We start from the raw sequence: 25,987 nt of genomic DNA on the forward strand, positions 1-25,987 counted from the left end.
GAGTGTGGAATTGAGCAGATATAAATAGATCAGAGTGGAGTCTTGTAAGAACCTAGGACTATGTGACAAATGAAGGGACTCTGTCTCCAGAGGATAGAGGAAGAGATTGAGAAATGCAGGCAGCTCTGGTGGGTGCTTAGAGGGTGTGATAATAGGTTAGGTGTGGAGATGGAGGAGGGAATATTAAGACTCACTAAGGACCTGATTTTCTAAGCTGTCTTCATGCCATTCCTAGAGATACTGCCAGGCCTTGGGCCATCATTTGTAGCTTGAATACTTCAAAATTAATATAAATATTAAATTTTCATTAGAATAGCAATATGCACCATATTATATATTATATATATATGTTTATATAATATATATACATAGAGAGAGAGAAGAAAGGAAGTGAAATTACCATCACCTCCTATGTTCTGAGAGTTTTTCATTTGTTGGTTCATCATTCCAGTAAAATAAATCTAGGAAGCATTATGAATTATAAATTCACTGGGCAAGTATTATGAATCAGATAAAAGAAGATTCTGAAAGACTGTGTGGCTGACTAAAGAATTCACAATTAATGATAAGGAAAACAGGTGTTTCATGATAGGTTTGTGTTATGTGCAATGCTCCCCCCAAAGCCTCCTGTGCTCAGAGGTAAGCTTTTGGAAGGTGATTGCTTCATGCAATGATATAGCTGCACTGTTGTTAGAGAGTGGGATCTGGTCAGAAGAGATAGGTTTCTGTTGGTGATTTATTTTGCTTTTCAATAAGATGAGATCCCAGATGTTGATTCTTTATAGTATTTCCCATGTGAATGAGGTTTCATTCATGAAGTCTTTGTTATAGCTATGTCTTCAGGTGTTCTACCTTTTCTTTTAGTAGATTTAGTGTTTCTGTTTTAATATTTATATCTTTGATCCATTTTGATTTGAGTTTAGTGCATAGTGAGAGACATGGTGTATTTTTATTCTTCGACATATGGAAAGCCAGTTTTCCCAGAACTATTTGTTAAAGAGGCTATCTTTCTTCCAGTGAAGGTGTTTGGCCCCTTTGTCTAAAATAAAGTGGCTGAATGTGGCTGACATTGTTTCTACATCTTCCAATCTGTTCCATTCATCCTTGGGTCTGTTTGTTTTGTTTCTGGCCAGGACCATTCTGTGTTTATCACAGAAATTTTCTAGTATAATTTCAAATTAGGGATTGTGATGTCCCCTGCCTTGACTTTGTTTGCTATTCTCTGTCTCTTCTGGTTCCAAATGAATTTTAGGATTGTTCTGTCTAATTCTATGAGGTATGCTATTGGTATTTTGATTGGGATTGTATTAAATCTGCATAACAATTTTGGGAGCATGGCCATTTTCACTACATTGGTTCTTCGTACCCAAGAGCAAGGGATCTTTCCACTTTTTGATATCCTCTTCAATTTCCTTTTTCAGAGTACTGTAGATTTCAATGTAAAGATCTTTTACTTCCTTTGTTATATTGATTCCTAAGTATTTCGGTTTTTTCAATGCTACTGTGAAAAGTACAGTTTCCCAGAGATGGAAAAAAAATTTTGCCAGCTGTTCCTTAGACAAAGGACTCATATCTAGAATACATAAAAAACTCAGAAAAATCAGACTTCCCCAAATTAAAAGATTAAATCCAAAAATGGACATCTGAAATGAATAGACCCTTCTCAGATGAAGAAGTACAAAAGACAAATAAATATATGAAAAAATGCTTAATCTCACTGGTCATTCGAGACATGCAAATTAAAACAATGCTGAGATTCTATCTCATTCCAGAAGGAATTGCTATCATCAAGAAATTAATCAATAACAAATGCTGGTGGGGCTGTTCAGAAAAAGGAATCTTTCTCCACTCTTGGTAGGAGTGTAGACTGGTGCAACCAGTGTGAAAATCAGTTTGGAGTTTCTTCAAGAACTAAAACTAGAGGTTCCATTTTGCCAAGCTATTCCTCTTGTTGATATCTTCCTGAAAAAATTAAAAGCATCATTATGCAGTGATTTATGCACACCCATTTTTATGGCAGCACAGTTTGTAATAGCTAAATCTTGGAAACAGCCCAAATGCCCATCAATCAATGAATGGAAAAAGAAAATATGGCTTTTATATACAATGGAGTACTGCTCAGCCATAAAGAAGGATAAGCTTAAGATATTTCTAGGTAATGAATGCACCTTGAGATTATACTCTCACTAAATCAATCGGACACACATGTGTAAATATTGCATTGTTTCTCTAGTGTGAGAATATGAAAGTGTAAATAAGGACCAAAAGGTGTAATAGATATTGTGAAATAGTAAGAAAATGTTAAAATGGGAAGGGAATTAGGGAGGGGAGAGAGAGAAAGGGAAAAAAAAAACAAGAAAAGAAGGAAAAATGGAAATAAAGCTTTTGTAAATAAAAAGGGGAAGAGAGGTTGAAAGGAGTGGAGGGGAATGGGGAAAAAAGGAGAATCAAGATATATCAAGTACAGGTACAAATTCCCTATGATCAATGAGATCATTATGTAAATCTAAAATATACCAATAAACTTAATTTAAAAATAAAATTATAAAAGAAGAAGAGGCAGGTCATTGTGGCCATGACCTACAAGGGTACATCTTCCCAGCTGCCCCCTTTCTCCTTTCTGACTGCCAAGGGTAAGCAACTTTCATCTGCCCTGACCCTTCTGCCATGCCTCTCTTCCCTGGAGCCAGCTGACAGGGGACAGTAACTAACTGAGAGCCCAAGTAAACCTCTGCTCCTTTCAGTTGTGGGTGCTGGATCTTTTGTCCCAGGGACAAGGAAAGTGACTAAGATAGTTTACATGAAACCAAAACTTACTACCGGCTTTCCACCTCAAAATACTTCCTTGGTACCACTTCATGTTGGCATTGTGCAGAGCAGGGTAGAATTCTTGTCCTCAGGAAATTGGCAGGAGTACAGTTGTCAAGATGCTAATTATAATTCTACAATGGAGGCTCAAACAAGATGCCCTGTGTCTGTAAAGGATGAGGTTTGAGATTGCTCATGCCTTCTCTGGATGACAAACCCCAAGTGGGTCAGAAAATTGCTCCACTTTGGCCAAGGTTAAGGATCCTTCATGGGATGGAAGAGAGATGGAGAGAAGGAAAGGAGAAGAAAAAGGCTGAGTAAAGACATGCCAAAACTACTACAATGCTTTACTGTTTTTTGAAACCTGTTTCTCCATAAAAAAATAGCCAAAGTCAAATATACTTGCAAATAGTAAAAAACTTGTACTCTTTAACTATCTTCAAATAATATATGATTAGTATTATGAGAAACAATGTTGGAGAGTGGCACAAATATGAAAATCTTTTTGTCCCCTTATTCCAGTCATTTACAAATGAACCCACTCTTTTTATATCTGAGCATAACCCCAGGGACCACAATATTGAGTGAGATGGAATGATCCTTAGAAATAAGCCAGGTAGGGATGGGAATTTAGTTCAGTGGTTTCACTGCCTGCTGCACAAGCGTGAGGACCCAAGTTCAATCCCCAGTACCAAAAAAAGAAAAAAAGAAAAAGAAATAATCAGGGTCAGTATTTAAAGATTGATGTTTTAAGCCTCCTGGAGTTATTTGTTTTTCCTCTTCTCTCTTCTGATAAATTAAAATTAACATAAACAATGCAATTAGCAAAGATGATTTGACAAATCCATTAAAACATGCAGGATAAACTGGGAAGAGCATTTACTTCCATACAAGCTGTTTGGAAGGATGTAACGTAGTCTAACTTTTCAGGGCATAAATTATGAAACTCATGGAACCTCAAATTTGTCAATATGTGCCTTTTTAAAAATTTTTCTTTATTTTGCAGACTGGAGGGCATCTGCATGTAAATAGAGAGATTATGGTCTCAAACACCTAACATTGGAGCCCAAACTTCTCATTCACAAAGTTTAGGAAATAATTATGTCCCTGCATAGTTCTTAATGAGAATTAGAGATAGTATACATTTACTATTTGGCATAGAGTGAGTGTTCAAAAATAATTGTATTACTGAAACGTAAAACTTTTTTGAATGGCTATGGTGAAATAAAACTTTCTGGTGAAGTTTTTGGTGTAAAGAATATGGCAAGTAAAAATATTGACTTAGTATTCAAAACTTAAGCTTGCTAACCAAGTTCAAATAGTTTACAATTAGTATTATTAAAAATAATTGCCAAGAGAGTCATGGAAGAAGGGCTTCCAGTATTGATGTAGTGCTTCTAGGGCATAGGAGAATTTTTCAAGTTGAGATTTATCCTGGTAGGACGGAAGAAATCAAAATAGCTGTGATGATTGTGATGATTAATAAAATTAAAATAATGCCTGTTATTAGGCCTAAAAAGTTTATTGATCTGATCCAGGCTCACACTAATTTTTTCCTTGCCTCATATGTTTAATAATAGAATTAGGGTACTATATTTCAGCAGATTGTATTCCTTAAATGTTATTGACATAGTCTAGGCATTAAACTATTATCATTTTTAAGCTCTGGATTAAGAAACTAATTACAAAGCTTTCATAGTTAAATCTTAGCTGTCAAGACATGAATATTGTAATGCTGTCTGTAAGGTTGAATAATTTTTGAACTGTTGACATGGTAACTGTTTTGTAAAAGTAATCTGTAAAGTTGTAGTCAATCTTTGAAGCAGTCCTCAAGAATTGTGTTCAAACATGGACATTGAAATTGGGGAATATTGTTATTAAAAGCATGACCAGGAGAGTGGCTAACTTCTCTTTGAAAAGATGTCAGTTAACACTAATAGAGTTATTTTGGTGCTGATTTTGTTTAATCAAACATCACAAAATAATTGAGCTTTGAGCAAATGGCTTATAATAGAAATGTGCAGATTGGCAAGAAAAACTGAGAAGTGCATTTCAGTAATGCACATATATTAACAGTTACTTTTTTCATTACAATGGATAAATTACCAGTGGCTCCAATGCTAAGGGCACTAGGATGTATGATCCTTCAGAACTTCTCATCTAAGATAAAGGCAGGTGTTTTAAAATGTGTGCATTTTGAGAATTGAAGAGCAGGAAATTTTTGTTTCTTATCTATCACCTCTCAGGTGTGAGAAAAGATAGAAACCAAGTTCTATTCTCTGCATTTATGTAAAAATACATTATCTACTATAGCTCCCTTCAGGGTCTCCAGAACCATCTCTCTCATCTCTGGATGCACATAAGAATTTTATGGGAAGCTCTAGAAACTTACTATGCTCAGGCCCCATCCCTGACCAATTAAATCACAACCCCTCCAGGTACAACTGGCCATAGATCTGCTTCAAATCTTCCATCATGCTTCTCCTACATATTCTGGGCATAGGGATCCTGCTTTAACCAATCAGTCACTCCACGGGATTCTTTCCCCACTCATCTGCAGGTGTGAGTAAACACAGAAGATTAGATAGTTAAATCTGATTTACACAATTCAGTGGTCTTACCCAGAATGTCACTGTGTTAGGGTGCCCATATCAGGACACCACATCCCTGGTGACTTAAATAGCAGAAATGTATTTTTTATAGATCTAGAGGCTCCATGTCCAAGATCAAGGTGCTACAAGGTGGCTTGTGGAGAGGGCTCTTTTCTGCATTTCCATAAGACCATCTCTTTGCTATGTCCTCACCTGGCCTTTCCTCTGAGCACGTGTATCCTGGTGTCTTCCTCAGCTCGTAAGCACCCCAGGGCCTTTAAGACCCTACCATGATCATCTCATTTAACCTTGCTTAGCACCTTAAAGGCTCTATCTCCAGCTAGGGTCACATCGAAGGGTAGGGCTTCAACAGAGGACTTTTGGGAGGACACAGTTCAGTTTACAACCTCCACCTCCTGCCTTTACCCTGAATTCCAGAGTTATGAAGGACTGTGAGACACAGGCAAAGTGAGGAGAGTTATGGAAATGCCAGTACCACACCTAAGTCCCTCCTTGTTCTCAGGTCATATTTTCCCCTAAGATAATAAATTAGGTCCCTAAATAATGTATTGTATACACACCAAAAATGAAATTATACCAAGCACTCTTTGCCCTTTCTGGAGGATGCTCCCACATAAAAGAGGAGAATGAACTTCAGGGTCTGGCAAGACCATATTCTTCGGAGTGGCGCATGTGACAGTCCTGATCTGAGCTCTTTGTTCCTCTCCACCCTCATTTGTAGTGTATTATTCTCACCTCTACTCTCTGAACATGCTTTCTAGATTTTGTTCCCCTAATATCTGGCTGCTAAAATCTGATCCCCAGTTCAGCACCAACACCTGGAGCTTGTTAACCATGCAGAATCTCAGGTCCACCACAGGCCAACTGAAGCCAAGTGTAAATCTTAGCAAGACTCACAGGGCATCTGCACATTCCTCTTTGAGAAGCATTGTTCTAATACCCTAAGCCTTGCTTGACTCAAGGCCTTTACACTTACCCTATTAATTTCCATCCATATATCATCTTTCAGGTCACAGCTTAAAAATCATCATTCCTTCCTCTCCTATTCTATGTGAAGGAATTGCCTTCATGTCATTTGATCAGCACATTATTTCCTGCTTAACATTTGTTGCAACCCTGCTTTATCCATTTATTGTACAAGTAGTCTTCTTTATCTAGCCTCTTTCACATCCTGTGCCTTCAGGTTAAACTTGGTCAGAAAATATTAATATTTATCTTGATTCTTTCAAGAGAGAGAACACATTCCACCTAACTTTTATCACAGCACATTGTTACAGTGGTTATATTTTGAGTTACTGTTAATCTCACACTGTGTCTACCTTATAAATCAAACTTGGTCACAGGTAGTCTGAGAGGCAAAAACACAGTGCCCACCAGGCAGCACTATCCACAGTTCCGGGCATGCACTAGGCTTCTCAGAACACATGCCCTGCAGAAGAGGGGCTAATATTTTGCTTTGACTCAGCTGTCTCTCTCCTTGAGCTTCTTGAAATCAAGTGTCATATCAACTTGTTCAACAAACGTGGTTTTCGGGGGTTCTGGGGGGGGGGGGTTGTGGTACCCGGAATTGAACTCGGGTCCTTGCACTTGAGCAGCAGGCGGTGAAACCACTGAGCTAAATCCCCGGCCCCTCAACAAGCATGTTTTAACCAGTGTCATATGGCACTTTCTGAATGAGTGGCATGTGTAAATACCGAATAGTTTCTCTAGTGTGAGAAACTGAAAGTGTAATTAAGGATTAAAAGAATTAAAATGAATAGTTGATAATTTGAAATAGGAAGAAAAGGTCCAAAGGGGTAGGGGTGGTGGGAGGGGAAGAGGAAGGGGAAGGGGAAGGGGAAGGGAAAGAAGGGAAAGGAAAAATTATGAGAAAAGAAAAAACATGGAAATGAAGTCTATGTAAATAGGGAAGGGTGGAGGGGGTGAAGGGCACACAGCTAAAAGGGGAAAAATAAGAACCAAGATACATCATGGACAGGTACAAGCACCCAATGATAAATGTAAACGTATTGTATACCTAAAATGTACCAACAAAAGAATTTAAGGGAAAGAAATAGTCATTTAGTGAATAATGTATAGATTGTTCTCTATGCTCTGTTGCCTGGCTGTGTCTCCACCAATGCCTTCCTGCTTCCTTGCTTGCGCTCTCTATTTCAGCTTAGCTGAAACTAATTATTGGCCTGCATCCTCACCCCCTGCCCAACTCTCAAGCTCTCTTTCTTTGATGAACTTCCTCAGGGTACTGTACCCCATCTTATCCCAGCAGCAAATTCATATATGTCCTCAGAGCCTCTGCTCCAATACTCTAGAAAATGAGGCTTAAGGTCCAACTGAACTACAATTATATCTTGAATCACATTCAGTTTATTGAAGTCTGCATACAAATATCTACCACAACACCAAGATCCTACTGAAAGAAAGGAATTAAGCATTTCTCCTATGTGCATTTTCATTGTTTAACATAGTACCGGGAACAAAGAACTGCTCAGTGAATGGACTATGAGTTCTGAGACAGGAGAAATACAAGATGATCTTAGAAGATAGTGTGAAGAGCACTTATGTCTACTTCAAAGTTTTCACATGAAACATCCTTCCAGGGCATCGTAGTCCCTATGGCCCTGTAGGCAGTTTTCTTGAAGAATAAGTAATTTTCATATGTATCCCTTTTATCCTCTAGCAGTCCTGGAATGAAATCTGAATCAAATAAACACTTCATTTGTCTCACTTTCTGAAGTTGTCTTAACTCCTGAATACAAAAATAAGCAAATATGCATCTTTGGCTTAGAGGCCAGCTCTCTCTTATCTTTATGGACTTAATAAATTTATGACATGGCAGACTCCATTTCTAAAATAACATAACTGAATTTTCTTATATACACATGTAAAAGGGGGCATTAACAGCAGCACACACATAGCAGTGGCCTTCTGCAACATCACAATAAGACAAGGGATGGAGCTTAGGGGCAATAGACAGCTACTTGCTTGTACGTGGGATGAAGGATACCAAAAGGCATTTTTCCCAAACATGTTACATCTGCATCCTTTGAGTTGCCAACTGAAAGTGAGTTTCTAACTATTTATGCTCTTCTCTGTTATTATCTGTTATAGACCTGATTGCCTAATTCATCATTGTTTTGCACATGCTTAAACAATGTTTTTGCTGTATGGTCCATTGAAGGGAATACTAACCTATCTCCTGGTAAGACCCAGGTGGCCTTTAGTTGGGATTGCCAAGTGGTCACCAGGAGAAAATATTTGGCTCAGTCTTGCTAACCTGAATCAGGGAGGAAGTCTGGCAGTCAGTGGGAGTAACAGGAACAGAGCGATGTGGGCCACAAGCAAGAAAGGGCAAAAACTCACATGGAAAAATAGCTTACTCTTCTTCTCATAATGAAATACAGTACAAGAAATGAAGATACTGATTTTAATTGACTGTTGCTGGCTTAAGCACCCTTACATAAACAATTACATTTGATTCTCTTATTCCTTCATTTTACTGGTGAGGAAACTGGCGTCATAGCAGTCAATTGACTCGCTCCAGGTGATTCAGCTAGCACTGAGAAATGTCAACCGAATCCAAGTCCTCTAACTCTTTCCATGACCCCTCAGGTTACCCTAGCCCAAGAAGAGAGAAAAATGTGAAGAGCAATGCCATAATCCAAAGACAGTATGACTTAAGCAGCAATATTGTCTTCCACAGTATTACTGAAGGGTTACAGATTCTTCAGGATGCCGAGATAAATCACAGGAAGGGAAAGAATGGTTTTTTTCTGTCTTCAAAAGAATTAGAAAGCCCTAGATTTGATCAAGAAGTCAAAGTCTTTCCTTGATAACAAAACAACTCAAGATTTTTAATAAACTAATATGTATCCAGGATTCCCTTGGATGTCTCTGTATCAGATAGGGTGGTTTCTCTTTTTCTCAAAAGATTCTGCTATAGAGCCCATATTTATCACAATGAAATAAGAGATAAGTACTCTAAATAATCTGTACAAAACAATTTCAATCTTCTAGTTAGAAAAAAAGGAGGAAGCCAGGCATTCAGAGTCTTATGAACACAGGAAAGAGAAAAAACAGCAGAAAAAGAAAATCAGAGGCCTTTCTTGTCTCAGACAGAAAACTGACTGATCAGCATTCTTTGCTACTTACCTAGCAGAGAGCATGACTCACCCCAGGTGAGTGGGTGAAAAGCAATTTGCAAGTTGTCTTGAGTGTGAAAAGCTAAGATAAATGGCTGAGCTGGTTAGAAAAGAAGATTTAGTATCAGTGATATGAGGACTTCTATTATTCTCCCTTGTATAGTTTGTCATATTTAAAGCGAGTCAGATTCAGAAGATTCAAACAAAAAGGAAGAATGTTCAAGGGCATAAAAGAAGGCATTTTTCCCCCTAAGGATTTATGTCTTTATGTATTAATCCTGAAAGTTCTTTCCTGTGATAGAATCCACTCCATATTCCATGTCCCATTTTAGCTCTGTGGGGGATTAGAAAGAAAGAGATAGTGGGCCCAGTTGTTAAGGTCTAAGTAGAGGAAGAAGGAGATAAAATGCTAAGAGATTTCAAGCTAGGGAGAGGCCATTTCACTAGCTGCTGTAGAATTAAGGAGAAAGAATGACAACAGAGAGAGTAAGTATAAATAAAATAATGCAGATAAGGACTCCTCCTTTCTTCAAAGGGAAGCCCAAGCAGCGCTCTTTACAGAAGAGTCCTGGCATGGGATATTGTGGAGGATTAGGAGTCTGCACTGGAGTGACTTGCATATTCAGCTGATATATCTGCATTGTCACCATGCAAACTTATTCAGGGTTTTCACCCATCACACCGTACAGTTTACTTAGCAACAAGTAGTCACTCTGAGCTGCTGTTCTTGAGCACAGCACCTACAAACAATATAAATGTGCTTTCTGTCTTCATGGACTTATATTCAAATAAAGAAAGATGTACAAATAAGTAAATACTCAGATATTTAATTTCAGATAGATACTGCTATGTGGATAAATAGAATAAGGAGGAAACAGCAGATGTGGTGGCCCATGCCTGTAATCTCAGCACTCTGTGAGGAGGATTGCAAATTTGATCATAGCCTGGGCAATGTAGTGAGACCCGGTCTCAAAATTAAAAATTACGGAAAGGGCACAGGGGGAAGGCCCTGTGTTCAGTCCCCACTACTAGAAAAAAAAATGTTATTATTTAATGTCTTGATGACAGTGATTCTTTCTGGAGTAAAATGCCATTTAGGTGCTCGGTGTTGTTTTAATTTGTATTTCTCTAATGTCTAGTGATGATCAATATTTTTTCATGTATTTACTGGCCACTTGTTCTTCTTCCGGAAAGTGTCTATTCATTTTGGTTACCCATTTTTTTTTTTCTCATACCGGGGATCAAATTCAAGACTTTGAGCTTGTTAGGCAGGCATAGTGCCACTGAGCTACATCCCCAGCACTTTGATTATCCATTTTTGATTAGGCCTTTAAATTGGGGGGGGGGGCATCTATTTTTTTTGAGTTCTTTGTACACTCTAGATGTTAGTCCTCTGTCCAAGGTGTAGCTGGCAAAATTTTTTTTCCCCACTGTGTAGGTTGTCTCTTCACTCTATTGGTGGTTTCCTTTACTATGCAGAAGTAATAATTTGATATAATCCCATTTGTTGATTCTTGGTATTATTTCTTGTACTGCTGGAATAGACTTCTCAATATTTTTTTGAGAGTAGTAAAATGTAGATGACTTCCCTAATATTGTATTGTCCCTAATAATAATTTCAATAGACAGAACTCATTTACTATGTGTCAGAAAATATACTCTAAACATTTATCTATTTTTCAATAAATCTAGGAAGGAAGCATCACTATCTTCATTTCATAGATAAAAAAAATGAGACTCTGAGAGCTTAAATAACATCTCTAAGTTTTCTCTGGCTAGGATTTGAACTCATATCTATCTGATTCCAATGCATATGCTGTTAACCATTGCCAGTATACCAAGACAGGTTGGACGATACGTGAAAGATCTAGAGAAAGAGAAGGAAGATGAGGCATTCAGTTTTAGACTTGGGAAGTCTGAAACACCGCTATGACAATTAATGGCAGTGATGTTTTACTGGAAAAACTGGAGCTGAAGAGAGTGAGAAGGACTGGGAATGTCTATTCTAGAGTTAAATGTGTGCATTAATTTGATCATTGGAGCCATAAGATATTCTAATAAAAGGCAATAATTGTTTAGATAGCTACTGTGTCTCCAGCACCATGCTGGCCCTTTTTATATACCGTCTTATTTATTCTTGTAACAACTAAGTTCAGAAAGCTGAGACTCCATATGACTTGCCTTTGGTCATACTGTTTCAGAGTAATGGAGTCAATCAGAGCATGACTTCTCACCTCATGCCTTTTCTACTTTGAGTTGTAGCTAACTTTATCAAAGGAGAAAGAGTCTGCAGAGTACAGTCAGGGACCTATTGAAACCAACTTCCGTCCTTGGCTGCAGATTGCACACAACTTGTTTTTTTTCCTGCTGCATAGTGTGCTAATTGTGTTCGTTTTTCCTCTACCTAGCAATTGAGTGCTCTATATTTAATTCCCTCTCCTCAAGAAAATGTCAAGGACATTTAGACTACAAACATTCACTCTATAGATAGATATGCATTAAATGACCAGAAAACAGATCAGATTCACAGAAGTAATTATGTATCCCTCATTTTCTTAAAAATTAATTTTAACTGATACATAAAATATTAATTGAGTAATGGATTTTGATACCTGATACATTGTGTAAACATACATACTTTCTTGTGATTTATCATTTTTATGGTAAAAGCTTTCATAGCCCTTCTAGGTATTTGAAATGTGCATACAGCAGAGTATTGTTATCCATTGTCACAGTACTTTGCCAAAGCACACCAGAACCTCTTGCTCCTATCTAACCGTTACTTAGCACCCACTGGTCAACCTTTCCCATCCCTCCACACTCCCTAACACTCCCAGCCTGATAAACAGCATGCAACTCTCTTCTTCAATTGGCTCAAGCTAAATTACTTTTAAAGGAGGGGGCAGCCTGTTTTTCCCTTCACATCATCATTTATCCATTTGATTCAACAGTCCTATTGCTCCCCCTGCAACGTGATGAGTTTTCCATAGTGGATAATGTGAGTGAAGGCTGTTATCTCATGAGTCTTATATCTTATTCCAGGAGATAGATTTTCAGCAAGTCACATATTTGCAAGAGGACAAATTATGTTAAGTGTTATGAAGAGGGATCTTTGGGAGGTTATAAAAGTGAGGCCCACTCTAGTGGGCACAGACTTCCTGAGCAGCAGTCTGCTGAGCTGTTGTAGTGCATCAGTTTATCTCAGTACAAAAACCATTATGGGGCAGGAAGCTTTGTACAACCCAGATCAAGTTAGAAGGGCAAAGGCCAGTTATGCATGGTCATCTAGGAAGTTGAAGAGCAATGAAAAGTCATTGAAGAGATTGGTATAAAAAGGGCAATATGATTAGACCTGCACATTAAAAGGATCATTCTGGCTTTTGTGCAAATAATGAGATATAAGAGGTTGCCAATAGGAATGAGAGGCAAGAAAGTTCTTCAGAAAGCTTTTACTGAAGATGGTGTAAGAACAGAGATGAAAAAGGAGAATTCAACTTTCAAAAGCACTAGTTTTTATCTACTTTGTCCCAGCAACTTAAACAGAGTCTAGAACCTAATGGTACACACTATATTGTGTTTTATGGATAAAATAATTAATTTCAGTAATCTCCAGAGAAAACTGACATAAATTGTTTGTGATTTAGATATGGAGTGGCTAATGGAAAGAGGGGTGTCAAAGATGGTACCTAACATCTGGTTTATGGATAGATAAGGCTGTCTTGCAATTTGTATTTATGTTTTCTTTGGATCCAAGTCAGATTTCTATAAAGGTCCAGAAAGCTTTTCAGCCTGTGGATTACCAAGTACTCAATTCTACCACTGTTAGCATAAAAGTACCCCTAGACAGTATAGGAATTTTCCAGTATATCTTTAATTGCAAAACAGTGAGCAGAAATTGATCCACAGGGCATGATGTGACACCTGCTGTTGTAGGTCATGAACCCAGTATTGAACAAGTTGAATTGGAGGTATTTTTGGAAGCATCCATATAAATTACATGCACTTTATACCTTTTCCTTAAATCTAGGAATTTAATAATTAAAATAAGATTTAGTTTCTATCTTTTTAAAATTAATTTTATTGGTACATTTTAGGTATACAATATAAAGACATTCATCATTGGGAATTTGCACCTTTACATAATCTCTCTTGGTTCTTATTTTTTCCCCATTCCCCTGCCCTCCCTTCAAGGCCTCTACCCCTCCCTATTTACTAAGACCTTGTTTCCATTGTTTCATTTTCTCATATTTATTACATTCCCTTCTTTCCTTTCCCCTACCCCTCCCACTTCCCCTTCTCCTTTGCCCCTTTTCTTCCTATTTTACATTATCGATTATACCTTTTAGTCCTTGTTTACACTTTCAGTTTCTCACACTAGAGAAACTATTCAGTATTTACACATGTGTGTCCTATTTATTTCATTTAGGAGTATGGGCTCAATGGCATTCATTTAGCTATAAATATCTGTAGTTTCTCATTCTTTATGGCTGAATAGTACTCCATTTCATTTTTTAAAAAACCACATCTTTATCCAGTCTCCAGTTGATGAATAATTGGGGCTGTTTCTATGTTTTAACTATTACAAACTGTGATGCTATGTACATGGGTGCACATATATCACTGTGGTATGATTCTTTTAATTCTTTGGGGAAGATTCCCAGCAGGGGAATAGCGGGGTCAAATGGGACTTCCAGTCCTAGTTCTTTGAGGTATCTCCATACTGATTTCCACAGTGCTTGCACCAGTCTACACTCCCACCAGTAGTGGAGCAGGGTTCCTTTTTCCCCACAGCTCCACCAGCATTTATTATTGGTTGATTTCATGATAGCAGCCATTCTTTTTGGGGTGAGGTGGAATCTATCTTTGATGAGTAACCATATTTTAGGAAACTGTGTCCCCAAAAGAAGAAGAAATAAGACATCAATTGTAATTATCATATAAATTATTTATGAAAGATGGCTCCTCTATTGGTAGTACTGTTTCCAAAGAAGCTAGCTGGTGACAGCAAATATGCAGTGTTAGGCTGTCTGAGAGTATGGTATTTTTCAAAGGCATTTATTTGGCTCATTTTATGTTGCTAATAACACACTATCACATACTGGGTAAGTAGGAAGAAAAGATATTTATTTTGGCTCATAGTTTTGGTTTAAGGTCAAGGGTTTGCATTTAGTGATGATCTTCTTGTTGGGAGAGTCCTAAGGTAACACAGGGCATCATCATCTGGCAATAGACAGAGTCTATGTAAGACCTAACTAAACTGGCTTTCATAATTGATCCACTCTGTGAGTCACCCATTAGCTCTTTAATATAATAACTCTTTAGTCCATTAATTGTATAAATAAATTATCCCATTCATGAGGGATGAGTCCAAATCACTTCTTGTATATTCAAACTTCTCCCACCTATTAATATCTTATATTGGAGATTAAATTTCAACATGAATTTCAGAGGGGACAAATCATACTCAAACTATAGCACCATGAATGTTGTAGGAAGTCTAGAAATTCCACACAAGACTGTCCTGATTCTTTTGGGAAGGAAAAAAAAGGACATTTGAAATCAAAAACTTTGGCCCCTTTTAGTACTGATATAGAAAGTTTACATAAAGAAAGAGTTAACTGATTAACTTTGGGGGCCAACTGTCCAGTTTAGTCTGGGAGCTTTGGATTGTACCAATTTAAAAATCAAAACTCATTTTATTTTTCCTTGTACTTAAGAAAATTGAGAACATTGAAACAGAAAATGCAAATTATTTAAGTAGAACTTAAAAAATCTATTCTTGATGTATAATTTAACAGTCCTGTGTTTCCTTGGACTTGGTTGTTTTAGGACGAAGAAATGTTTCTTGGCCCCACCAACTTCCTTTGTTTACTTTATGTACCCAGCTTCTGAAGACATTTTAAATTGTTTGATCAAGGACAATATGAAATATAATTCCAGACTGTGCAGATCTGTAATTCTGTGACTTACAATCAGAGTATAACTAAGCATTTTAGACAAATTGTTCCAAGTTTCAATGCAAGATGATACATTACAAAGTCAAGAATAGATGATAGAGATATACTCTTTTTTTTTTCAGAGAGGTACTCTTGCAGTTACCAAGTTCACTAAACTACACAAAAATTTCTTTCTGCATCCCAGTGCTTGGGAGAGCTTAGTGAAGTGGTTCTCAAATTTGCCTACATATGAAAAAAACATGATGAACTTTAGAACACACCAATGCCTGCTTTACATCTGCCAGAGATTGTTATTTAATTAGTCTGGGGCATACACCAGGCTTTGCAATTTTTAGAAGATCTTAACTGATTCAGATATGCAGGCAGGATAGGGCCACTGCATTATTTCAGAATGGAATTTCAGGAACATTAGACAGTCTTACACATCTTGGATCCCCAGGAGATTTGTAGAAGATAATGTTCTGAATCTCTCCATGAATCCCCAGCGTTTGTTACAAGCAAAAAATATTCCTACTAGCTGTGTGATATACACGTGATGAATGTAAACTTCATATACTGCAAATGTGTACTAATAAAATAAAAATTAAAAAATAATATGTATAACACTCTCTTCTTAGAATACATTAAAAAAAATAAAGCTTGGTTGCTGAATGAGTCAAATTTTCTATTGATGGACCACCTGCCACTTAAAAGAGGAGAGGTTTATTTAGGCTCATAGTTTCAGATGACTCAGCCATGGTTGGCTGGCTTCAAAAAGAAACAAGCAGGGGGGATTTAGCTCAGTAGTTCTGCTGCCTGCCTCACAAGCACAAGGACCCAAGTTCGATCCCCAGTACCAAAAAAAAAAAAGAAAGAAAGAAAAAGAAACTACATGGCAGAAGGGCATGGTGGAGAAAAGCTGCTCACTAAGGCATCTATCTGGGAAGCAGAGAACAAGGAAAAGTCCAGAGAGAGAGTAACTGATGGGGACAAAAATACATCCTTCCATGTCACACTTGAGTGAACCTCCTCCACCAACTCGGTTCCACCTCCAAACAGCACATTCAGAGATATATTCATCAATGGATTAGTTCACTGATAATTATACCCCCCAGTTACCTTCCAAAAGCCTCACCTTGAACACATGAACCTTTGGGGGGACTTTTTTTGTGGTATAGGTAATTGAACCCAGTGCCATTACACTGAGATACATCTCCAGCTCTCTCTCATCCCACACACACATGCTTTTTAAGATTTTTTAGACACATTCCCCCTGAATTGCTAATTTGCCTGGGTTGGTCTTGAACTTGGGATCCCCTGGCCTTAGTCTCCCGGAATGCTGGGATCACAGGCATGCATCACCGTGCCTGACTTGAGAGACATTTTAGATCAAACTGTAAGGGTTGCTATAGTCACACATTTTGAATATGTAGAACCTGAATTAATGAATGTTTTTATTGTGATATAGAATTCCCAAAAGTCTATTTTCAGCCTAGTCATGCTAATACTTTAAAATAGGGGCTGAGGGCTGGGAATATAGCACACTGGTGGAGTGCATACCTAGCATGTGTAAGGCTGTGGTGCAGTCCCCAGCACCACAAAAGGAGCTAAGTTCTGCAAGACATTGAGGTGCTGCAGGAGCTTTTGGCAGCCCTCCACCCTACCCATTTCTCATCAGAACTGAAACTGGCTCTTCCTACATTTCTCTGCATTTTTTCTAAAAAGCTTTTCCTGCCTGTAAAATAGACAGAACAAATATATTTAAATGAATAAATGTCATTTTAATAAGAATGCTTTCTATAAATTAGTTCATTCTATTAAATATCTAATAAGTAAAAAATATCACAGAGAATTATGCAATTAAAGGTCTAAGCAGCTTGCTTTTACAGAGTAAGCTTTAGAAATATGAAAATGGAATTTGACCAAGAAAAATATCCTTTGAGTGACAAAATTTTCTTTTAGATAGAACATGGTCTGTGTGGGAAAAGGAACAGATCTCTCCCAGATAAAAATGGATGCACCAAAGAGTGTTTGTAAAATCTCTCTCTCTCTCTCTCTCTCTCTCTCTCTCTCTCTCTGATTTTTGTATTTGGCAGTATGACAGCAACTAATTTGATTTTATTTTAAAATTCTACTGATTATAAGGTCTGTACATTCCCTGTGCAGTAACTGTCTCTCTATTAAAGCTGGGCCCCAATTTTTCCTCCAAACACATGTGTGGGAGAATTTTTAGCTGAAGCTGACTGGTGCTTTTTCACCATTTCTGTCTGAGCCAGAAGCAATGGTATCAAAGCTGATTTTTCTTTTCTTTTCCTTTCATTCAAAATGAGGTCTCTTACGTTGCCCAGGCTGGACTCAAACTTCTAGAATGGAGGGAGCCTCCCGTCTTTGTCTCTGAATAGCTAGAACTACAAATGTGCACCACCAGGGCACCTGGTTTTAAAAGCCCTACCCCACTTTGGCAGTGCTGAGAATAGAACTTAGGGCCTATGCAACACTAGGAAAATGCTTTCCCAGTGACCTACACCTCCAGCTGAAACATGATTTTTTGAACCATGTATCTTACCAACTATTTTGTGTTCATTCTCAGGAGTTAAAGATAAATATTTCTGATTGTGTGTGATGCTGAGCTTCACTTTTTTTTCTGGAGTTACTTGCTATCTACACAAGAATTTAAATTATCGGCAAATTGTCTAATAAGTTTGGAAAGCCTCAACATACCAGTTGTAGAAGTCAGAAAGAATATATTCGAATGTTTGAATGCAAATTTGTATATATCCTGAAGAGTTGGTCAGATATTAAAGAATGTGACAGATGTGGAGAGTCATCAGTGTAGCACATCCCAGATGAGGATCTATGAGGGAGGGATTGCTTTGGCTGGGACCAGGATGAGGATGCCTCTGTGGGAGGCAGAGCTCACCAAGTCTCAAAGGACTCATGTGGAAGAGAAACCATATGAACGTAAGAATTTCTGAGGTTCTTATTCACAGATTATAATTTTCATAGTATAAATGAAACCATTCTAGATATCGTAAGTAACTTTCTGTGATTTTTCACACACAGTCATCAAGAAAGGCTCCAGTGTCAAGATAGTTGAGCCCTTTTGGAATACAAAATAGTCCACAATGGGAATTTAAAGTATCAAAGCAGTGGAATATTTTTGAATTCTAAAAATAAGCAGATTTTTTAACCTAAAATTTGCATTAAGAAGGGACTCCCAATTGGAAATCACATAGTCACCATCAGATAGTTCATACTTGAGTAAATTTTGTGAGTAGAAATGGAGGTAATTCAGGTGTATCTTTGAATCCCAATTATACCTTGGTCAGTAGAAAAAAAAATCCAAGAAAGGCCTCAAGGCAACAGTCAAATTCAGGGAGAGATAGGCTTCAGGGAATAGAAATTTATTTACTAGTAAACATGAGTTATACACAATGTAATTGAATGGTTTAGGGGAGGTAGATTACCACTTGTGAAACAAAATTTGGATTTCCTTGTAGGAAAAGTAAAAATTCTTAGACTATTATAAATCTAACCTGAAGTAAGAGAGAGTCACTTATTAAAAATGCAAATTGAATGTACTATGCTAATACTCCAGTTGAATGGGTGAGACTTTAAAAGTTTCAAATGAACTCCTTCAATGAATGATGAATGAGTGATAAATGAAAACTTAGGTAGTATTCATACATTACAATAAACCAGTATGTCATGGAGGGAATTTTGGAACCTGTGATAGTTAATGGAACACACCTTCAACATGAATTTGCACCTTACCAGAAAGAATTAATTCAGGGATTCCTATGAGTGGGAATGTTGGGGAGGAGAGCATCTTATTACAAGAGCTAAAATGCTAAGTAGCTACCATTAATTGAAAGAGAGTAGGAAATCTATGTTTTTTTTACACTCCTGTTAAGTGTTTGTTTTGGAATTTGTTGTAAAGATTTCATACACACATATGTACTGTATATTGTTTATTGTAAAATATGAATACTTTGTTCAGGGCTCACTCTCTCTTTGTCATAAAGGCCAGATAGTTGAGGCAAGGTAAGGTGGAACTCCAATAAAGAAATTCTTCAAATGTTAAAAAAAGAGAATGCTTATCATTTCACGTCTAAAGTTCCAGAGCAGAGTGAAATATACAGCATTGTTAATTTGATGACATGATTATGCCATCATAGAAACATTTTCAATCTCTCCTCCTTTTTTAACATTTAATGGAATGTCCTCAGCATATGAACTTTATTCCTTAATCTTGTCTTTTCCTGGTTACAAAATGACTGCTGCTTCTCCAAGCATCACTTTTACACAAAATTAAAAAGCTGAAGATAGTATGTCCATTCTTTATACCTGATAAAGAAATAAAAATGAAGAACATATTCCTATGACTTTATTAAAGACTTATTCTTGCTTTCATAGTCCAAGACTGCATATGTTGCCTTTTCCTAGGCAATTGAGTCACCCATCCACACAATCTGTGTGCTGTATATTGTACTAATTGATAGTACTAGATGTAAAGTTCTGTTCTCTTGCCAAGAACGATAATCTCAGCAGCTCTTCCCCATGCACCAGCTACTAAACAGATCAGGTATCAAATAACTAGCTATAAACTGTAGTTATCCAGGAAGAAAAATACATCCTAACCAGGGAATTTAAGGCTGTATCTTCTAATGAAGATGATAAACATCTCTGGCTTTTTTCTACTCCTTTTCCATCTTAAATTGCTATCTAGCTAACTAAAATACAATTTGGTTGTAGAGCTGAAAGGAAACTTGAAATTTGCATTTCTGCCAGACTTCTAACAAAGTAAATTGACCTTATACTTGATTTTCCATTGCCCCAAATAATAATCCTCCTTCACATAGACACCCTTGGGCACTTTCAGCTCATTGCTTCTTCTTATGAAACAGGTCACTGTATCTGTGTAGACTGGTGTAGATACATTGCCAACATTTTATTTCATTCGAAGAGGAAAAAAATAGTGAGCTGGAAATGTTTGAAACTGGCTGTAAAATATTACATATAATAATAATTTGTTTTATATTTATATGAGCCCTACATATCTTCCCATTGATCAAGTTTAATCTCATGGTACATCCGTATCTGTGAGTGTTGGAATCAAGAAGTCTTACATTTATCTAATGAAACGTATTTATTGGTTTAATTTGTTAATCATTCCTAAGTTATAAGTAGGACCTTTTAATTTGACATTTGAAAACATTTGTATTAATAATAGCAATTTAAAAAATCTTCCTACTTCTTAAAATTTGACATTTATATAGTTAATGCATATTTTTTTCTCTCTTATTACAAGTTATTTCCTTAATTTTATGGCTCTGGGATAGCTGCCAGTGACTTACTGCCTTAAAAATGATGATGTTGAGAAAGAAATGATTATGTTTTATATTTAGTTAGATTTATTAGGGCTGACTTGGGTTTCGTGCTCTGGCAAATGAGTTCACACTAGAGCCTTCTGAAAATTGTTAGGTCTCTGGTTAAAGTTTAAATTTCACCACTAGAAGGTTACCACATTTTATGAACTGTAACCCTTGAGATATAGACACAGATACAGATACACACACACACCCACACACACTTGACACTATGACTTGGATTTAGACTGTAGCTCACATTCAAGTACTGATGGAAAAATTAATCCTTAATGCACTTTTCATCCTTCTATTAATATGAGAGTGAAATTTCAACAAATAATAAGTTATTATTCTTTCCCCTTCTGTCCTACAATTATGCCCTTTAAAAAGTATCTAGCCTTTCTAGTATCTTTCTGATCTATTTTTGGCTCAATTGTGTTAAAAATTCAATTTTCCAGGTACAGGAAAATCAGCCATATTTATAATTGAAATTTATTCTGTAAAATAATTTTCTGACATTACATCTTTTATAACTTGTGAATACTGAAGCTATTTAGTACATACATTGCTCAGCACACTTGGCTGCAAGCAACATAAATAAAATTTACAGTGTTTTATTTACTGGTTTACAAAGTGACATACTGTAGAGAAATACCTACTTCAGGTATAGCTATAGCCAAGAACTGAAACGGGTTCACTAGGAATTTTTCTCTTTCTCTGTTTTTCTCTGAGTTTAATTTTTTCCTAATAAATTATTTCCTTTTTGTAGCCATAAGCATCAATCACCTTATATCCGGGCAATTCCAAGTCCAACAAAGACAAAGTGTTTTTTTTTAATCCTGCATATTCTCAGTAAAAATCACAAAATTAAATTCTGTGACCAGGGCCTCACTGATCTCATCCTTGACCTAATCTCTATGTCTAGAGAGGGTTAGAATGTATCAGTGGTTGAGAAGAATGTTCTATGCATAATCCCCACAGTATCACTGGAGATCTTGTTAGCAATGCACATACTCGGGACCCATTCTTGACCTAGTGAATCAGAAAACCTAACAGTGCAATTCAGCAGACTGTTGAAGCCTGTCTCACCAGTGATTCCAGTGTGTGCTCAAGTCTGAGACCAGCTGCAGGAATTATTCAGCCAGGCCCAGGTTATGTGTGTGCACCAAGATCTGCAGTGCAATGTTGTCCTGCAGAATCTCCACAGGAATGAAATTTGAGGAATGGACAGCCCAAAGGGGAAGAGCAGATCGCACACTGGCACAAAAGAGAAAGGTCACAATGATGCCATTCCAGCTCAGAAATAAGGTTTTCCCTTGTGCCCAATGCCATTATTTCTCAAAACACTATTAATTATGAGTTTTCCAGGAAATAGTATTCTAATTATGCAAATACATTTTCATCCCCCTTTAGGATAATAGTGACTTAATTTAAATTTTCTATCTGAATTGGTGGATGGCCAATCTTGGAAGATTTCCAGATCATATTATTTTCTTATCAAATGCTTCCTGAACTCTCAGAGATAGTCTAGCGCTGTTATAGCACTCAGAACGAGTCTTATTTCTCCTCTGTGATAAGTAATAGAGGAGATTCACTCTGCTTCAAAACTTCTCAGTGAAACTAGCAATAATACCTACAGAAATTGGGGAAAAGTAGTCAACACTGCAATATTATCTAAAATAATTTTTTAAATTTATATGAAAGTACCTAATAAGGAATGTGGATAATTTTCATATGACTTGTGATGTTTTTATTGTTTTTTTCCCACTTGATTTGGGATATTTGCACTTTACGGGGGGAGGCAATGGAGTGTGTGTCAGTGTATTTCAATTTCTCTGTCAAGAATCCTCCTGGCCTTGTTAAAAATCTAGATCCCAGGATCTCTTTTGTGATATTCTTATTTGGGAGGTCAGGGATGGGAGCAGAAGAATTTGTACATTTCATTATTGTCTCAGAATTCTTATGATGAGACCTGTTTGGAACAGATTCTGTACTGGTGAAGAGTGGGGATGCCGGAGTCCATTGGTATAGGACCGTATCACAGCAGAAGCTCTTGCTAGCTGAGGTAGCTATTTAAACCTCAACAAGCCTCCAGTGTTAGCTGCCATTATTACCCTTTGCTTTTATGGTTTTCTTTTTTTATAGTTTGCTTTTTATTTTCTTTCCAATAATCTGTCTGTTTTGTCTTCTTGATTCTTTTGCTGCAGATAGAGGACATGCAGTGGGGAAAAGGAGTCCGAGAGATCCCACCCTCTGTGTGCACGTTGCCCTGCAAGCCTGGGCAAAGGAAGAAGACACAGAAGGGTACACCTTGCTGCTGGACCTGTGAGCCTTGTGACGGGTACCAGTACCAGTTTGATGAGATGACATGCCAGCATTGCCCCTATGACCAGCGGCCCAATGAAAATAGAACTGGCTGCCAGAATATCCCTATCATCAAACTGGAGTGGCATTCCCCCTGGGCCGTCATCCCTGTCTTCCTGGCAATGTTGGGGATCATCGCCACTATCTTTGTCATGGCCACTTTCATCCGATACAATGACACGCCCATTGTCCGGGCCTCTGGGCGGGAACTCAGCTATGTTCTGTTGACTGGTATCTTTCTGTGCTACATTATCACTTTCCTGATGATAGCCAAGCCCGATGTGGCCGTGTGTTCCTTCCGGCGTGTTTTCTTAGGCTTGGGTATGTGCATCAGTTATGCAGCCCTTTTGACAAAGACCAATCGGATTTATCGCATATTTGAACAGGGCAAGAAATCAGTGACAGCTCCCAGACTCATAAGCCCAACGTCACAGCTGGCAATCACTTCCAGTTTAATATCAGTTCAGCTTCTAGGGGTTTTCATTTGGTTTGGTGTTGACCCACCCAACATCATCATAGACTATGACGAACATAAGACGATGAACCCTGAGCAGGCCAGGGGAGTTCTCAAATGTGACATTACAGATCTCCAAATCATTTGCTCCTTGGGATATAGCATTCTTCTCATGGTCACATGTACTGTGTATGCCATCAAGACTCGGGGTGTACCAGAGAATTTTAACGAAGCCAAACCCATTGGATTCACTATGTATACGACATGTATAGTATGGCTTGCTTTCATTCCAATTTTTTTTGGAACTGCGCAGTCAGCGGAAAAGGTAAGTGAAAATGCACATCATATTTTGGTCTTTCAAAAATGTGTTTGTTTTGGGGAGTACTGAAATTAAGTTGGTTGCATAAAGTAAGAGGTTTTATATGTGAAGAATATTGCCAAGAGTAGATAAACCCTGGATGAAAAAGCACAAATGCTATAGAAATCTAAACTTTACAGTGAACTGTATTATATTCAGGCCACTAAAAACCAACCAAAGTTAGATGTTTCAAGTTAGTTATATTTACTTTAGCATTACTCAATGTGAGATTGTCCAATATAAAATGTTTAATTCATTTTAATTGAATATTTCTATTCATTCACCAAAACCTCTGATTACACACATTTCTTTGGAATAGAAGATGACCACAGTACCTATTTTCCAGGTAGCTATGTATGATGGTCATTAACAACATCACTATAGATGCTCTTTTTCTTCTTAGTGGATATATAGGCCATCACTAAAGATTATATCTAGTATGTGAGCTACATAGAATATTAGAGTTGCCTAATTATGCATGCACAAAGTATGCAAGATAGGTGAATAGAGCTTTGGTTATCATACCACTCTAGGCTCCTTACAGCTAGAAATACATGAATCACAGCCACTGATTTATAGTGAGATTAGAGAGAGAGAGAATATCGTCAAGATTTGAAGTTTCCAAAGTTCATAGGTCCCAGTATGTTGGTCCATGATTTAGCTAATGCACATGCCCCCTCACAGTCTTATAAATTTGTGAGTCTATAAACTAGGAAGCCCTAATATGTTGATTTCTCATGCAGCTAATGTATGTTTAATTGTAGGTGTGACATGCATATTAATGAGGCAACCCTGTAGTATTGATTTTAGACGTGATTCATACTCAGCTGACTCATGTGTTTACCCATCCAGCTATAGTTTCATGTATAAGCAAATTGGACAAGCCTAATATGTTGATGCTAATTAGATGTGGAGTCCTTAATGGATATAAACACCTCAGTTTGGTGCAACTGACAACAAAACTGAGGGGTGGAATCCTGCTTGACACATTATGTAAGAGAGAATCTTATTATAGGTAGATTAGATGTTAGGACATTGAGAGCAGATCTCTTAAATGTGTAGAGGCTTAGGGTCTTAAATGGGAAAAATAAGGATTGAAATTGAAATGTCTAAAAATGTATGAGAGTCTGTACTTCTAGGAATTAATTGAATCTGATTTTTATTGTTACCTGTTCTTGCAAAAAGGATTAAAGGCATTTAGCTGGTTTTTCCAACTAAAAAGATGTCTTTTTACCAAAATTGTTTGATTTAGAAGCTATAAGTTTGGACTATGTTTTTAAGTGAATATTTCATGAGATCATGCAGAATTCTAAAAGCAAGGAAAGCTAATGATTCCAAATTACGGTTTTAGTTATAAAATGTCTTAGAGGATGTTCATCTAACCTATATGCTCAACAAGTATAGTATGTCTCTAACAATATGCTTCAAATTCATAATCCGTACTTATTGTCTGTGAAACCAATTTGAATTTCATTTAATTTCTTCTATCCCTGGGCCAAAGGAATAGTAAAATATGAGTTAGGGTCATGAAATGCAATAGAGAAAAGAAAAAAATACCTGCAAATGTACACTTCTAGGTTGATAACCACTGAATTTTTGGAAGATGTGGAGGTATTTTCAGAATCTATGGAGTTATTTTGTTATTAAAACAAATATCACCCAATCCAACAAGTTAAAGAAATTAATTGTATCCTGTACATTTATTTGTGAGAAATATAAAAGGGAAAACTAATTGCAGTGGTTTTATAGGTGAGTCTTCTTGGACATTTGACAATATATGTCTCTCTCATTTCGTTTTTCATTTTCTCACGATTTCCAGTCAAAACGATGGGTCTCATCCAGAAGGTCACATATACAATTCATTCATTCAAAAACCTGAAATTGACACAGGGTTTCAGTAATTGCATTCACTGATTCCAGTTGCTGTGGATACAGTGCACTGACAGA

At 37.2% G+C, this 25,987-nt stretch overlaps 1 protein-coding gene across 5 annotated transcripts in view; it reads left to right on the forward strand.

The window, feature by feature from the left end:
* Grm7 (glutamate metabotropic receptor 7) overlaps window positions 1-25,987 on the forward strand; it is a 996,496-nt gene that overhangs the window by 777,533 nt on the left and 192,976 nt on the right. For all 5 annotated transcript variants that reach the window (XR_015439508.1, XM_087182048.1, XM_087182049.1 and 2 more), the window contains exon 8: window positions 23,072-24,007. Coding sequence is in view for 4 of the 5 variants with exons in the window: in XM_087182048.1 (XP_087038174.1) it covers window positions 23,072-24,007 (936 nt within the window). In the remaining variant the exon portion in view is untranslated. The remainder of the gene's footprint in view (window positions 1-23,071; window positions 24,008-25,987) is intronic.

Source organism: Heterocephalus glaber, unplaced genomic scaffold (assembly GCF_053883595.1).
Source record: "Heterocephalus glaber isolate CG9 unplaced genomic scaffold, H.glaber_assembly_v1.0 deba00001472, whole genome shotgun sequence".
Taxonomy (NCBI): Eukaryota; Metazoa; Chordata; class Mammalia; order Rodentia; family Bathyergidae; genus Heterocephalus; species Heterocephalus glaber.